The sequence below is a fragment of the Dasypus novemcinctus genome, chromosome 18 (assembly GCF_030445035.2).
Source record: "Dasypus novemcinctus isolate mDasNov1 chromosome 18, mDasNov1.1.hap2, whole genome shotgun sequence".
NCBI classification, from domain to species: domain Eukaryota; kingdom Metazoa; phylum Chordata; class Mammalia; order Cingulata; family Dasypodidae; genus Dasypus; species Dasypus novemcinctus.
In genome coordinates this window covers 23,088,190-23,104,417 of record NC_080690.1, presented here as the reverse complement: position 1 = coordinate 23,104,417, position 16,228 = coordinate 23,088,190, and the positions used below count along the sequence as shown (strand labels likewise).

At 44.6% G+C, this 16,228-nt stretch overlaps 1 protein-coding gene across 1 annotated transcript in view; it reads left to right on the top strand.

The window, feature by feature from the left end:
• The first annotated feature begins 293 nt into the window (after positions 1 to 293).
• PHAF1 (phagophore assembly factor 1) overlaps positions 294 to 16,228 on the top strand; it is a 26,242-nt gene continuing 10,307 nt past the window's right edge. The window contains exons 1-7 of the mRNA XM_004460887.5: positions 294 to 392; positions 511 to 630; positions 6,139 to 6,221; positions 10,072 to 10,155; positions 13,671 to 13,714; positions 15,584 to 15,663; positions 15,962 to 16,056. Of these exons, the coding sequence (XP_004460944.1) occupies positions 567 to 630; positions 6,139 to 6,221; positions 10,072 to 10,155; positions 13,671 to 13,714; positions 15,584 to 15,663; positions 15,962 to 16,056 (450 nt within the window). The 5' untranslated portion in view covers positions 294 to 392; positions 511 to 566. The remainder of the gene's footprint in view (positions 393 to 510; positions 631 to 6,138; positions 6,222 to 10,071; positions 10,156 to 13,670; positions 13,715 to 15,583; positions 15,664 to 15,961; positions 16,057 to 16,228) is intronic.

Genomic DNA, 16,228 nt, shown 5'->3' with positions numbered 1-16,228 from the left:
CGGTGTGCTTTAGGGACTCGCCTTTTGCACCCAGTGAGGGTAGGACATGCGTGTAGATGGCAGACAAGTGACGTGTGTGCTGCGTGATCTACTCATTGTGAAGAAGAACGAAATGTGTACGGTGTGCAGATGTAGGGCACGCGGGGCATGGGGCTCTTGGCTCCTCTGGTGCCCGTCCTTCCCAATAGCACAGTCCAGCCTCCCTCAGCCTTTGCCGCGACTGTCACGGCCGGCGAGCGGGAGTTTGCGCGTGCGCCACTCCGCCTTAAGCCCCTCCCCGCGGTAGAAACCCCGCCTTCGCCCCGCCCTCGTCACGCTTTACGGCTCGAAACACCACTTTTGCGGTAGTTGCCGCCCCTGCTGTCTCCGCTACCGCGGTTGCTGCCGGTGAGGTAAAGTGGACTGAGGTGTAGTGTTGGGCCTGTGCGGCCGGTTCCCGGGGAGAAGGTGGAGCGAGGGCCGCCGCGGGCCGGCGGGGGCGGCGGGTCAGCCGCCGCTTTGTCTCCTCAGCTCCTGTGCGTCTGCGCTGCCGCAGGGAGGCCGCCCTGGCCCGGCGAGCCGAGCCAATGCTGGATCTGGAGGTGGTGCCCGAGCGTTCTCTGGGGAACGAGCAGTGGGAATTCACGTTGGGTGAGTGTGGGGTTTTCCCACAGGGCCCCATTCCCTCGGCCTTACCTTCCTCCGAACCGGCCCTTCCTGTCCGGTCTCTGCCCTGTATGCCCCTGCGCCCTCGGCTTCTCGTAGTTTTCGTCCCCTCGGCTTTTTTGTCTGCAGGCACCACAGATCGGTTTCGACCGGCCCGACCCTCCAGTCAGCGACTCAGCTCTACCCTAACTCCCTCGTCTTAGGCCTCAGCAGGGCCCCTGTTGGGGTGTTGGGATGGTAGTAGTAATAATAACAACAGTGGCAGACACGCCCCAAACATTTACCCAGTGCCAGGCCACACTGGAGCGTAATTGTCTCGTAACCCGCAGTGAGCCCTGCGGGTCGGTACTATTGTTAATCCTATTTTCATTTTGCATCTAAGTGGCTAACGCCCTTAACCGCCCTAAGGGTCTGTCTCGCTCGGTTTTTCTGGGCTGTGGGTTGCTTCTTTTCAGAAGGGGAAACCTAGACTCCTAAACTGAGTCCATAATCAGGCAGTGGAGATCTGGTGAAGAGACTTGAGTTTGTATCTGTTGCAGGAACTTCTCACTTGTTTGCTGTTTTGCAAGGTAGTCGATGTGTAATGGTGTAAATCCTAAACCCACACTTAAAGCTGTGAAAGTTAAGAGTTGAATAAAATCTCGGAAAGTAAAAAATTTCGTTTTTAGAAAAATGCATTTTCGTCATTTTTTTGGTTTGTTGGCCCAGCCTTCTACCTTAGTCCATCCTCATCCTCAACATCACTACCTTTAAGTGTACAAGAATGTTTGCATTCAGTAACCCCAGTCTGTGTTTACTTTGATCCAGCACTAGGAAAATGTGGTGGGGAGCAGATGTGATGCTGCTTGTTTGAGCAGACCTGAACTTTTGTTATATCAATGTCGGCTCCTAGACATCTGGCCGACTTCTCTAATAAATCTCATCACTCCTGCAAAGTTCTTCCCCAAATTTTAACTGCCTCTTGTGAAGCATGAAAAGCGTGGTCAGGAAGCTGGCGATATTCATCTCTCTGATGTTACTTGGCTTCTAGGCTTCTGATTGACTTCTGCGCTTCCCTTCCCTTGACAGTCTGACCGTGCCTGGACCTCACACAAGCAGGGCCTGAATGACAAGCGAATCTTCAGACTTTGCTTAATGGTGTGACTAGGGGGTGATTCTCTTTGTGGTATGAATATTCAGTCACTTAGTCCAAAATAGTGACTAGTATATCAGTAGAGACCAGAATTTCCAGAAAACTGGGTGGGGGTGCAAGATTTTTTTTTTTTTAAGACTTTTTTTTCTCCCACCCCCAGTTGTCTGCTCTCTCTGTCCATTCACTGTGTGTTCTTCTGTGACCACTTATATCCTTATCAGCGGCACCGGGAATCTGTGTTTCTTTTTGTGTCATCTTCTTGTGTCAGCTTTCTCTGTGTGCGGCGCCATTCCTGGACAGGCTGTACTTTCTTTCGCGCTGGGTGGCTCTCCTTACGGGGCACACTCCTTGTGCGTGGGGCTCCCCTACGTGGGGGACACGCCTGTGTGGCACGGCACCCCTTGGGCATCAGCACTGTGCATGGACCAGCTGCACACAGATCAAGGAGGCCCAGGGTTTGAACCACGGACTTGCCATGTGGGTAGATGGACGCCTTATCCATTGGGCCAAGTACGCTTCCCTGCAAGGTTGTTTTGAGGCTTAATGCCCATTCCTTACTGCCATTTTCCAGGAATCAAACTGCCTAAATAGCAACCAAAACCAGTGAGAGACACATTTCTGTAAATTGGTTTCAGAAATAAATGTTGGGAAGTTCATAGAGGGGGCTTGAGTTTTGATGATTCCCTTGTGGGTCTTGAAATTTGCATTTTTAAATGGTGTCTGCAAGTCATTTTCCCCTTTTCTCAAGTTCCTCCCCACCCCCAACATATCTAGATCTCATTTGGGCAGGTCAGGTAGGGATAGGTCTGGGAAGTGAATCTGTGCTTTAGAATTACATTCCTAAGCAAGAAAACAAGACTGTGCTCACTTGAAGTCATCACACCCTCTGAGATTGGTATTGCTGTCTCCCTTTGCCAGGTGAGGAACAGGCTCAGAAAGGTAAAGATGATATACCAGTGAATGATCAGGGATTTACTGTTTCCAACTACCCTGTCCTTCTGAAGCTCAGCTTTCTAGGTTTCTTATTTGGGGACCTGTGCAAATGCAGATGTATCTTGCTCTTTCCATTATCTGCCTAGCATCATAATGGGGAGCTGCTTCCAGGTTTCTGGCTGTCTTCCTGGCCTTTGTATAATGTTAGGGGATTAGGGAGATGCCAGCAACAGAGGGACAGGAAACCTAAGCCAAGTGGAATCTCTGAGAATGCCACTGATGATTCAACCAGTGGTGGAGTAAAGGCAGTGCAGATTTTAAATGTTTTCAGTGAGACTTGTGGAGTGTATTAGTGTATAACAACCTGTGGAGGCATGTCTCCGAATTTCTGTTTTTGAAATTAGTCTTGAAAATGTCCAGAGAAGGTAGATTTACAGGGTCACTAGAAAATAGCCTTCTCTGAGTTTTCCTTGTTCCACAGAGACTGAAAACTTAACTCTGTCGAAGACAGAATGTGCCTTTGTGGACTCTGCTTACAAACATTGAAAATTGAATGAGAATGGTCCTCTGCCCTGAAGAACTTAATCAAATGGGAGGGAGGGATTGCAGAAATAGTTTGTATTATTATATTGAGGGCAGGGTGTTGTGTAGGGTGCTGTGAAAGGGGAGAGGGGACTTCATCTGATCTAGGGGCTCAGGAAAGACTTCCTCTTTACGGTGGAAGCCAGCAGTCCCATTTGTGGAGCCAGAGAGTACCAGCAAAGCCCTACCAGAAGTGTGCTGATGGGTTTCTCATCTATAGTATCTCCATAGACTTAAGTCTTTCAGTCAAAAAAAAAAAAAAAAAAATGGAAGACAAGAAGTGGGAAAGATGGTGTGTTCAGGGAACCATAAGCAATCTCGTGTTGTAGCTAGAGCATAATGTGCTAGTATAAGAAGAAAATACTTTTTTCCAAGATTCCCTATTTTGTTTGGTAGTGACTGCCTGGGACAGTAACAAAAAGTCTGAATTCAATGGAAAAGAGAAGTCAGTGAAGTCTGTTGTGGGCATGGGTTTATGAAGAAAGTTTGAAGACTGGCTTTGGAGGGACAGGGAAGATAGAAGTTTCTGGCTTGAGTTACTGGATAGATGTTGGAAGTTTTGAGACACACAATGTCAAGGAGAAACTGAATTGAAGAGAAGATGAAGAGGTTACTTTTATTTGCCTTTGAATTTGTGCAGAAAACAGATTGAGATGTGAACTGGAAACTGGGTGGTTGGTTGAATGAGTGAATGAGGGATAACAGAAGAAATAAAGCCCATCCTAGAGACCTGGAAAAATTAAAGGAGAAGCTGGAGAGAGTGCTGTTGGTGGAGGCAGATGAGAGTTCTCAGAGGGGGAAGGTGGTTACCAAGGTCCTTGGTCCAGGATCTATAATTACTGTTGTGATTGGGTGCTAAATTACAAGTGAGCAAGACAGGGTCCCTACCCTCAAGAAGTTTGTATCTAACATAAATAAATGGGATAGAAGTCCTCTTTAGTTTGGGCATTCAGGGAAATAAGGTGTGATCCAAGACCTGCAGGATGAAAAGGAGCCAGCAGAGGCAAGAACTAGTAGTGCAAAGGCTGCAAAGGCTTGAGGTGAAAAGAGCTTTGTATGTGCTAGAAACAAAGGGGAGGCTCTGTAAGCAGTGAAAAGAAAGGTAGAGATGGACAAGATGCAGAATATTCAGGGCAATTAGATGATGTCACCTGTATTGGAAAGCTGTTGGAGGGTTAGAAGCAAGCAAATGATGAGATCTGATTTGTAATACATAAGAATTGTACAGTTAAGAAGACTGACCATACTCTTCACACACTTTTGGGGGTTACTCTCAGAGTGGGGACAGTGCTCTTGTGTCTCTGCCAGGAGACCTTTTGTGGCCCATTTTTACCAGCAGCTGTTGATGGCTGGTTGATGACTCCTTTGCCTCCTCTGAGTGGGTTTCTTCCTGGCTGACTCAGTCCTGAAGGTGCCAAGGTCAGGACTTTCATGTGATTAGGTGGGAAAGAACCCTGAGAAGTTTCCTTTGTGGCTGGTATGTGCATTGTGAATCAGAGGAGCCACATGGCCCTCTCTTTCTTAGCACCTAACCAGCTTATCTGTCATCTCCACATGGATGTTGGCCTGGAGAGAGACAATATAGATGCTTCTCCGTTTGAGAACGGCAAGCTAAGAGTTTTGTCCATTTTGTTCATATCCTCAGCAAACATTTATTAAGTGTCTACTGTGTGTCAGACCCTATGCTTTCAAAGGGTGAAAATTACCTTGTTTAATATCAGAAGTGCCTACTCTTCAAACTGCAGAAAGGCCCACCAAATGATGGCTGTATTGGATCATTGTTTAAATGAAGATGGGCCACACATTTTTAACCTTCATTTTGGAAGCTCTTTTCTATACATTTCATCTCTGTGATCTGGAGGTAAACTGATCTTGAATGTGAGTCAGGGTGATGATGTAGTGATTCCTCTTCCTCCCTTTCTTTTGTCCCCCACCTCACAATCCTTAAGTCCCACTGAATAAATATTCAATAGCCGTTGTGTGACCAGCCCTTTGCAGGGTGCTAGGGATCCAGAGAATGGTGAATAACACACACTGACCTTGCACTCATGACAGAAGCTATGAATCTTTGTTTTCATATTATCTGGGACTTGTTTCTCTGTGTGTTTCTTCTTGTTTAAAATATAATAGGCTCTGAAAACAAATTTTTTATGTTCTCTGTGAGTCCATGGAATCTTTGAGATGTCTTTGGGATTTGAATTTCTTAAATGGAAAGTCATTTGTAAATGTGTTTATGATGGGCCAAGAGTTCAAAAAGCAAATGTTAACATGTTTGTGGTTGATAAATAAGGATCCAATGAAATCCTTAGAAAAATAAGTTAATTCTGGTAGATATGTGGTTTCTAAACTTGTAAAGCTAGATGGGTAGATGGGTCCTTACAGGTTATGTGCTCTAGCATACCCTCATTTAAGAGGTAAAACAGGTGCCAGAGAGGAAAGGACCTGCCCTACCTCATACAGCTAACCCATGGCAGAGTGAGAACTAGACCTTGTTCTCCAGAATCATGCATTCAGTTGCATTCAGTTATTTTCTCACTCTTTTCTTTGATTCATGCTGACTTTGCTTTCTCCAAGCCCTTTGCCTGCTTGGGATCTATGAGGAAGTCCTCATTTCCGGGAATCCCTTCTGTATATTCACTCCTTCCCCTTAGACCATTTTTCCCTTAGTGCTTGCTGCTTAACTTTCCTATAGCTCTCATGACTTACTGAAATTTTATTTATATTTGTTTCTGTAAACCTAAGTGGCCCTATCCCAAGCTTTACTGCAGGGACAATGTCTAGCGCAGTGATAGGTGTAAGTGAATGGATATCCAAGTAACCACATGTGTATTCATGCTTCATTTCAGGAATGCCTCTGGCTCAGGCAGTGGCCATTCTTCAGAAGCACTGTCGCATCATCAAAAATGTCCAGGTTCTCTATAGTGAGCAGGTGAGTGGTGGTTAATTTATTTACAGAAAGAGCATCTCTAATCAGTGAGTCACTTCCAGAGACGACATTGTGGGAGAGGGTGACTGGCAGGGATTGCTGGGTCAGTGTCTTTGCATGGGACAATCTCCAGCACTAGCTACCAAGTACAATTTTTTTGATACTGGAACTTTGGATCTTGATAATCTAGTGCTGCCAAGTTATTTATTTATTTGAGGTGCTGGAGCTTGGGATTGAACCTGGGACCTTGTATGTGGGAAGCTGGCACTCAACCATTAAGCTGTATAAGCTCCCAGTTGCTTTGGTTTATCTTCAGGATTGTTGCACTACAGATTGCTAGCTAGCAGAGCATCCCGCACACTTGAAAGGAAGCGCAGATAGAGCTCATACCTTTAGTGAGAATGGTGTAATAATTAGAAATTGCAAAATACTTGCTCCCAACTAATAGACATTATTTTACTTTTTTTTTCTATTATTTATTATGGTCTCTGTTAAATGTTGGTTGGTTGTGCCAGGGATTAACTCCCATGCTATATTTGTAGGCCTTTAAAAATAGGGTTCTTGGGAAGCAGATGTGGCTCAAGATAAGGCCTCCGCCTCCCATATGGAAGGACCTGGGTTCAATCCCTTTTTCACAGTGAAAGCGTGCCTTCACGGTGAGCCAGTGCCCATGTGGTGAACTAGTGCCCATGTGGTGAGCCAAGTCCCCGTGTGGTGAGCTGACTGCCTGCATGAGTGCCCATGTAGCAAACCAGTGACCATGCAAGGAAGTCATGCAGCAAGATGATGATGCAACAAAAGAGAAATGAAGGGGAGAGTCAAGGTGAAGCCAGCAAAAGCCAGGAACTGAGGTGACGCAGTTGACAGGGAACCTCTCTCCACATCAGAGGTCCCCAGGATTGAATCCTGGTGAATCCTAGAGGAGAAAGACGAGAAGAGAAGACAAAAATATACAGAAGATCACACAGCAAATGGACACAGATAGCAAAAATGGGGGGTGGCAAGGAGAAAGGGGGGGAAAGTGTTCCTATCTATGAAAGGACAGCCTAACCTTCACTGAATTCACTGAAACTTACAGTTATTCTATAACACAGACCATGTGCTGCCATGTAGAGCAGTCTTTGTGATATCTTATGTGTCACAGATCTTAGGGAATATTTTTGAGTCTGCACAAGCAATAAGTATTGGTGGCTTTTCTGAGACTCTTTGAATACCTGTTTGATGCTTTAGTTCCATTTGTTCCAATTAGTTTAAAATCCTAAAGGAAATAACAGCTTCTTGTTGATATGAAGAATGTTGTGGATTATGATGAGTAAGATTACTCTGAGGCTTCCTAGTTCATCATAGAGCAGGATCATAGTTGCACCTGTTACCTATACCCAGAGATTACATTTTGCAATACTGGACCCCTGTGTAGTGAGTTCTCATGTAAGGGACCCCTCTGAGAGAGGGAATGCTTGTCTCCATTCAAGGGCTTGGGTGTTCATGTGGTGCTGCCATGAACAGGGGACTTGGAGGAGGGCAGGGGTTCCTTGAACCACAATGCCAAATTAATTCTCTAATATGATTTTCAGTGTAGGCCATGAGAGAATTAACAGCCATCAAAACAGGAAAATGGAATCTTCTAAGCAACTGGAACAGTGTGGAAAACATGGATTTTTTTTCATTCCAGACCCTTGATTAAGATCCCTGTTCTTCCTATTTCTTAGTGACTTGTGGCAAGTTAATAACCAACCTGAATGCCCTTCTGTAAAATGGGTATAGTTTCCTTATAATAGAATAATCTTTTGATAAGGATCAAGAGAAGATGGTCTCTTAGCACTGATATGGTGCTTTTTAAATGTGAGCCCTGTCCTCTTCTCATGCCCTTTTTCTTTTCTTTCTTTCCCATTTGTCTCCTTGCTGCCCATCAAGGTCAGCAAACAGTTTGCCCCTATTAAAAGTTTCAGAAATATCTTCTTGTCTCTAGGAAAATCACACACCTTTTAAATCAAATATGCATATCTAGTAGTTCCCATCTTTCTTAGAGGGAAAAGGTGTTAACTACTAGCAGCAGACGTCTTTACTGAATTGTTTGCTTAAATGCCACATCAAACATGTTTATTTTGGTCCTAGAGGTATAAAGTACTAATAAAACAGTGATTGTGTGGATGAATTGCTTTGCTATTGAAAATTGCTTCATTATATCCTAAGTTGTAGTAATGCCAGGAAAGAAATGATCAGATCTTGGGAGAGTGGAGGAAAATCCAGATGCTACCAGCATTCCTCCTTCAAGCAAGAAGGAAACTAAACCTTTTTTTCTTTTTTTATGTACTAGGGCTGGGGCTTGAACCCGGGACCTCATGTGGGAAGCTGGTGCTCAACCACTGAGCCATATTGGCTCCCCTGAGTTGGTTTTTTCATTTATTTGTTTGTTGTTTTTTGTTTTTCTGTGTAGGCACCAAGAGCCAAACCTGGGACCTCCCATTTGGGAAGCAGGCACTCAACCACTTAAGCCATACCTGCTCCCCGATAAACTTTGCTTCATCCTGCTTAGCTCCATGAATGGCCCTCTCAAAGTAGTACTTTGGGTTCTGGATTGAGAACATGTTACCTTAATTTAGCATCCATTATTTCATTATCTTTTGAAGTTTATATAGGCAAGATGGTGTCACTTGAGCCTGCTGCCTTGTGAAGATTCAAGCGGGTAGAGGGGAGTGGATGGTCTGTGCTAATCCCAAAAGGCTCTTAGGAGAGTTTCTCCTGTGAGGTCCACACCAGCAAGTGGCACCTGAGTCAGTTTCCTGGCCTTCCAGTTCATATGTCTGTCTTAGACAGCTATACCTTTAAACCTTTGAGCAACTGTGTGCCAGTTTTAAGAAGGAACAGGGTTTTGAATAGTGATGTTGTCCTTCTGCTGCTGGGCCACCTGCTTTAGGGCTATGGAGAGTCTTCAGACATTGAGTCCATGAATTGATTGCATTGGACTAGAAGCAGGCGGGTCAGGTAGACATGCAAGGGAAGAATGTTGGGTACCAGGTGCTGTGCTTGGTGGTTTCTGAGCTACTGTCCCCATCTTCACAACAGCTCTGGGGTGAAGGGATGAAGAAACCAGAGCTCAGAGAAACTTCGAGTGTTACCTAAGGTCATCAGATCCCTGGGGCTTAAAGCCACCTCTGTCTACCGCTCTATTCAGCTAACTCCCTCCCCCTCAGATCTCAGATGGGGCAAATATAGAAATGTGACCTCTTAGATCTCAGACTTAGGCTTTCAGAAAGAAGCTATGTGATATGGGGTGGGGCGGGAAGGATAGTAAGAGTGACATCTCATACATAATCAGATTGTTTTAGTTACTTCTTTGTCCTGGAATTTGGCTGAAAACAAAGAGTAAAATGTATTTCCTGTGTATAATACAAACAGCCGAGGTGTGAATGGACTTAGGCTCAGCAGGCATTTAGTAAGCAGAGTCTGCTAGGTTTATATCCTAGGCTAGGCTTTTTCACATGACCTTTATTCCTCAAGAAATGGTCTGTAGCTTGACAACTGTAAATTGATGCCTCAGGTGTGGGCCCTGGAACCTCAAAAGGAAATGACCTATATACTCACATAATTTTGGCCCTTTCCCTTAAGTGGTATTATAACTCAAAGTTTAGAAGGGAAAAATGCTCTTACCAACTGATATTATGAAGCACAGTTACAGCCAGGAAGTAGAGACACTGCATTCATGCAACAGTTTTCTCTGCCTTTCAAACATCATTAGTTGTGGGAGGGAGAGGACTCCTGCAGTTACGTCTTCCTTGGGCCTCCTAAGGCTTTTGGTAGGTACCCGTAAATAAATTAGTTGTTCAGGGTGTGTTTTATTTTTGTTTTGCAGTCTCCTCTAAGCCATGACCTCATCCTTAACCTGACTCAGGACGGGATCAAACTACTGTTTGATGCTTTCAATCAGAGACTTAAGGTAACTTTAAATGACAACTAGTTTCATGTCAGGCTGAGCCAGTCTTTCTGGAACCAGTTAACATGTACTATTATGTGATGTTTGGAAACTCATAAGTGGGCATGGATTTCTGTGGTTTGGAGACTACCATACTACAGGTGACCAAAGCTGTACCTGTTCCCCTAAAATAGGAAACCTTATTGAGATGGGAGTGGGGTAGGGTGGGATGGAGAGGGAAAGAGGCTGGGGTAGGGTAGGCAGAGAGCCCATGCCAGGCTCCAGAGGTGGAAGGAAAGAGTGTTGAGGATTTGGGGCACATGCTATGGGGAGGGACTTTCATGTTGAATAGAAAAAAAACACAAAGGAGTTAAGTATTTGGCATAGCTTACTCTTTAGTCTTTGCTTAAAAAGGTACTAAAATGGAGCTGAAGTACAGAATAGCACAAAATTATTTTAGTTGTTTTGTTTTACTTCAGTCTTGTATCGAATAGTATGACTTGGAAAATAGAAAAAGGAAACTGTTCTCCCTAAAATGCTGGATTTTGAGAGTTAATACCACCAGCAGTGAGTGATTTGAGGACATATAGGCAAAAAAACTTGCTGTCTGTATGGTTGTCTTAATTGGCATTCAGCTACATGATGTTTTTAACATACTTTGTGTTTACAAATGCCTATACTTCATGGGTTAGTCACGTGACAACAGACTCATGCCTTAGTCAGGAGGTTAAACATGGATTCTGGGCAGTAGCATGCCAAAGCTGTTGCCCTGGTTAGATTACAGAGCTGCCTTTCCAAAAGTCTTGGGCACTACCCAGTTCTCATCATCCTATCACAAGTCACCTGCTGAGGAGAGAAGACAACAAGGAAAACATGAAAAGAGAATCTTTAGATGATATGAGATGAATTTTCAGAAATAGAGTCAGTGTAAACATTCTTAGTCCCACAACTTCCTTCCCTCTTCTTGTGAGAGTCACCTAGGAGTTCCATGCTAGGAAAGGGTAGAAAGTGGTCTTCAGTGTGGTTTAATCACAAAACTGGGGGGAAATCTGGTAACATGGACGCACCTTTTTACAAGTTGTCATTTGCCTTTGGATTGATAAAGCCACTTGAGAAAACATAACCAAAAAATTTTGGGGGAAGGGTAATGTTGACAAATGTTTATAAAAAGGCATTTGTGGTAATGAAAAGCTAGAAATTACCTAAATGGGCAAGAAAAAGAGATTGCTAGGCAACCCATAAAATCGTATCATGATGAGGACGGTATCAAATGTTCAGTGAACAGTTAGTAAGAAGCTGAGTGCTTCTCGTGCACTTCCTAGTTGAATCCTAACAAGCCTCATCCCTAATTACCAGTGAGGCAGTGGAGAACAAAGGATAAATTGTCTGCCTGACCCCACATTCTTAAATGAGAAAAACTGAAGAAAACGGTGTGAACACATTGTGTAGAAATGCGGTTGTGTAGAAATGCAAGGAATGGGAAGTATATTTGGATAGGAAAGAAAGTAGAAAAGAACCTGACAATTCTTTTTGCCCTTTTTGTGGGCTCTCTATAAAGTACAGCCTGAGGCCTTATCTGAGCCTCTGGAGACTGTAAGGAAATAATCCCCGAGGAACCCTTGGTTGGCACCAGGCCCAGCCTGATCCATCTGCCTACCCCTCCATCCAAAGGCTTCAGAATGCACCTCTTCCTGATGCTGTCTCCTGCAGTAGTCTCCCCTCCCTTCACCTCCAGAGTCCCATGGACTAAAACTTTATAGCCACCTATCTTTTCCTTTGTAACTTGGCCAGTGTCATGTCTCCTCCTTTAGACTTTCCCAGCTACTTGTCCCTGTGGCCTAGCAAGCTCCATGCGTCAAAAATCTGTGTATTGATTCTCCTGGTGGCATGAAGGACTCCAGCATGGTCAGCACTCTGGGTCCCTAGCCATAGTACCGCACTAGACCCTGTGATTAGCTCTGGTCCACTGTTCTCCCATTGGGTGGGCAAGGTTGAGGCAACTGTTAGGCAGGTCTTTTGGCAAGTAGGTGAAAGTGACATGAGGAACATCCTAGAGCCCACCCCCACAGGGTGAGTGGTGGGAAACCTCTGACGGAGGCCTTCAGCTATTTATAGGGGTACCTTTCAGGGAAGCCAAGTGCCTGCCTCTGCAATAAGCGGGGCTTCAGGCTGCAGGTTGAAGGCATAGGTCACAGAGACCTGGGCCACTGGTCTGGTAGGCTCCCTGCCTTGCCCAGGTTTTCTGAAGGAGACACTGACTGGCTTCTGAGTCACAGCTCTTCCCCCTGCCTTTCCTTGCACAGCTGTTTCTAGCACCTCTTTTCTTGCTTCCAACTTCATATTGCCTTACATCATCTATATCAATCCCCTCACATGTTGAGTGCCTCCCCTGTGCCAACTAATGAGTCAGACTTTGAGGGGCATAACTTAATGGGCCTAGTAAACAGCATACTCAAGTAGTGGAGAAGAGGGTTTATTTACTGAATAGCTGTATAAGAGTCCAACTAGTGGTTCAGTGTTAGGGTCTTTTAAAGTTACACTGGCCAAGAATGACCTGCATGTTTATGTCCTGGTTTCTATGGCAGTGCCAGATGTTCATGCACCCGAGTGCCCCAAAGCCTTTTCTACGATTGGGCCCAGATTGGTAGGGCTGGCAGGATAGACAGTGAGCCAGTTCTGCTTGTGCTTCCTCGGTGAGGGCCAAACTTGCCAGCTGGATAATAGATAATGCCCCAGGCCCTAGCCAGCCATGGTGCTGGCTGCTAAGCCCTTGTTTTCACCACTAGCATAGAGAACTTTGACATGCTTATTACTTGACATCACTAATGACTGAGTATACGATGCCTTTTCGTTTGTATGTGTCCTAACTTGGCATTTCATCTGAACCTGAACCCCCTTAAGAGCAACTTCACAAGGGTCCTGAGAGGGTCTCAGGGTTCAGCCAGATGCCCTTCATTAGGGACATAACTGAACAGTTGTCCTAAGCTAATGTAATGTGGCATGGCTTGATTCGGGTTTTTATAATGCATCAGGGTATGGGATGGAAGAAAGGATGCTCAGTGACCAGGACAAACCCTTAACAAGCTAGTTGAACTTGTTTTTGTGGAAGGTATCATTGTCCTGTAGAGGAGATATGTACAGTCTTACTCAGTGTCCCAGCAGTGGTTCAGATGTAAGGTCCTTGACCCAGAGCACCCATAAACATCGTTGAGCAGTTCTGTTAGAAGGGAGTTATGGGAGATTGTGGCGGATGGGTATTTTTTCCCTCCAATTTAAAAATGAAAACAGAAAGTGTAAAATGCAGAATTTCAGCCAGTGTGAGTTTTTTGTTTTTTAATATTTTCTATAAATACCTTGTGTGTGTGATTTTGAAATAATTTTGAATTTACATGAAAGTTATAAAAATATAGAAACAATTCACAGAACTCCTGTGTAACCCCCCCACACCTATAAATGTCTTTTTAATCTTTTCCAGTCTGTCACCTTAGTGACTTCAGAGTATTGACAACTCTTAATGTAAATGTTGATTTTTTTTTTAGGTGATTGAAGTATATGACTTGACTAAAGTAAAATTAAAATATTGGTAAGTTTTCTCCCCCAATGGTATATGTTACTCTTGGTACAGGTGGGTTTTATCTACTACCCTCTTTAAATTAGTAATGGATTCCCAGCTGCAGCATTCCAAGGATTACAGCCTACTGTCTTGATTTCTTGAGGTAAACTGCAAGCCTACTTAGTTTCCTGGGGAAGAGCAGTAAAGTTCCCTAAGAATTAAACTCTTCCCATATATGTTATTTTTATTCAGTTCCTCACAGCAAAGCAGGACCTAAGCTCAGGAGCTATGTGACTATCATGTGGGTCACTGCTGCCTCCTCTACACAGCCAGCCTCTGTTGGTTTTCATAAGCAGCAAAAGTGGGACAAACAAGAAAGTTCTGACTCCACACCCTATGCCAAAGAGACCTCTATTTGGGGACCCAAATCTACTTTTTTAGACTGAAGACGGGGATAGCCTATATGGTCTGTAAATATTTGGGCCCCCATTATGGAAAGGTGCTGTAGAATATCGCTTTGAGTAAGCCTCCTTAGCCTCCTTTGCAGGCTTCTCTGTCCAGTTGACAGCCTAACTCCTGGGGCAGGTTTAAGCACCATTTGCTGTTGGAAGAGTGGTTGAGCAATGTGTAAAGCACCGGCTCTTATAGAGTCTAATTGTCTTCTAGTCCTTTACCATGGAGAAGTCACTTAACCTCTTTGAACTTGTTTTATTGTCAGAGAAATGAGGTCAGTAGTGTGACTGCTGGGTTGTTAAGATTATATGAGATAATGCCAGTAAAAGTCATAGCACAGGGCCTGGTCAAAAAAGAGGTGTTCAATAAATTACTAGTTTTTTTAAGTGATTCTTAACTTTTAAGCTTCCTCAAAGTTGTAAGTTCCTTCTCTTCATGTTCATCATCTGAAATTATATGCCCCTCTTTGCTCCCAAGCCCAGCCCCAGGTTTTTTTGTCCTTTGCATTGAGTCCATTCCCCAAGCCACTCACCCACCCAGTCTGTGGGTCCTGGTTTTTCAACCTGTTAAAAAAACAGCCTGCCTTGCTTGGTTATACTCTTAAAAAGTCCAACCCTTTTCTAAGAAAGTTCCTTTTCAAGCCAGATACTAATATGTAGTTGGGAGAACACACCAATTGTGTCTATTCTTCGAGCCTTTTCTTTTTTTTTAAATTTATTTATTTCTCTCCCCTTCCCCCATGTTGTCTGCTCTTTGTGTCCATCTGCTGTGTGTTCTTCTGCATCCGCTTGTATTATCAGGTGGCACTGGGAAACTGCGTCTCTTTTTTATTGTGTGATCTTGCTACATCAGCTCTCCATGTGTGTGGCACCTCGCCTGGGTGGGCTGCGCTTTTTTCACGTGGGGTGGCTCTCCTTATGGGGTACACTCCTTGCACATGGGGCTCCCCTACGCAGGGGTGCCCCTGTGTGACATGGCACTCCTTGAGCACAGCAGCACTGCACGTGGGCCAGCTCACCACACAGGTCAGGAGCCCCTGGGTATAGATCCCTGGACTCTCTATACAGTAGACAGACACTCTTATCAGTTGAGCCACGTCCACTTCCCTCTTCGAGCCATTTTTTAGTAGGATTTAATGCCATACTGAGCTTATGAATGCCATGGGGCCAAGACCAGATTTTCTTTCTTTCTGAACTGTGCCTGGGGTCCACAAATGTCTTGGGAGGCCCCAGAGGATCAACTCTGTATATCAGTAGCCTCACAAGAACTGACCTTGTTCTCACTTCACAAATTCTTTATTATTTAAAAGTTCTTTAATCAAACCTTTGAGATGTAGAGTGTAGATTCACCTGCCTGTGTTAAGAAAAACTCTTCCAGCTACCATCTCCCATTATTTGTAGGTCTATCATTTGAAGCCTGGTATTAAAAGGTATCTTTGTTTTTCAGTGGAGTGCATTTTAACTCTCAGGCCATAGCACCCACCATTGAGCAGATTGACCAGTCTTTCGGTGCAACACATCCTGGAGGTAAGCCAAGTCATTCTGATTCCTGTGGTCTGTAGTGGCAGCCCAGGCAGCCCATAGCAATAAACGTTGCAAGTGGTGCCATCACAGCCCCAACCCCTGAAGCTGGGTAATTTGGTACTTGGTATTTAGGTTTGAAGGATAGCTCTTCCTCTTTGTTTTCAGCTTAGGATGTCAGTTCAGAAATGAGACACAAGGAAGGTGGTGCTAGTTATTACTTCCTGCCAGGCTGGTTTTTGTTAGCAATATCAGATACCTTTCAACCATGTCATTTTTTTCTTTCCCACCACACCTCCCACAGTGTATAACTCCGCTGAGCAGCTCTTCCATCTCAACTTCAGAGGACTGTCTTTCTCTTTTCAGTTAGACTCATGGACTGAGGCTCCTAAGTACGAGGTTAGTCCTTCCCTTCCCTACCTATTTGCTGGCCAGTGCCTAGGTAGCATATGTCAGTAGGCCATGACATAGGGTAAGGCTGAATAGGCACCCTTTCTTTGGTTCTCTTGTCTTTGAGCTCTTCAGAGGCCAAGGGGGTGGAATGGGTCAGTTGACAGGAAGGACAAGGCCC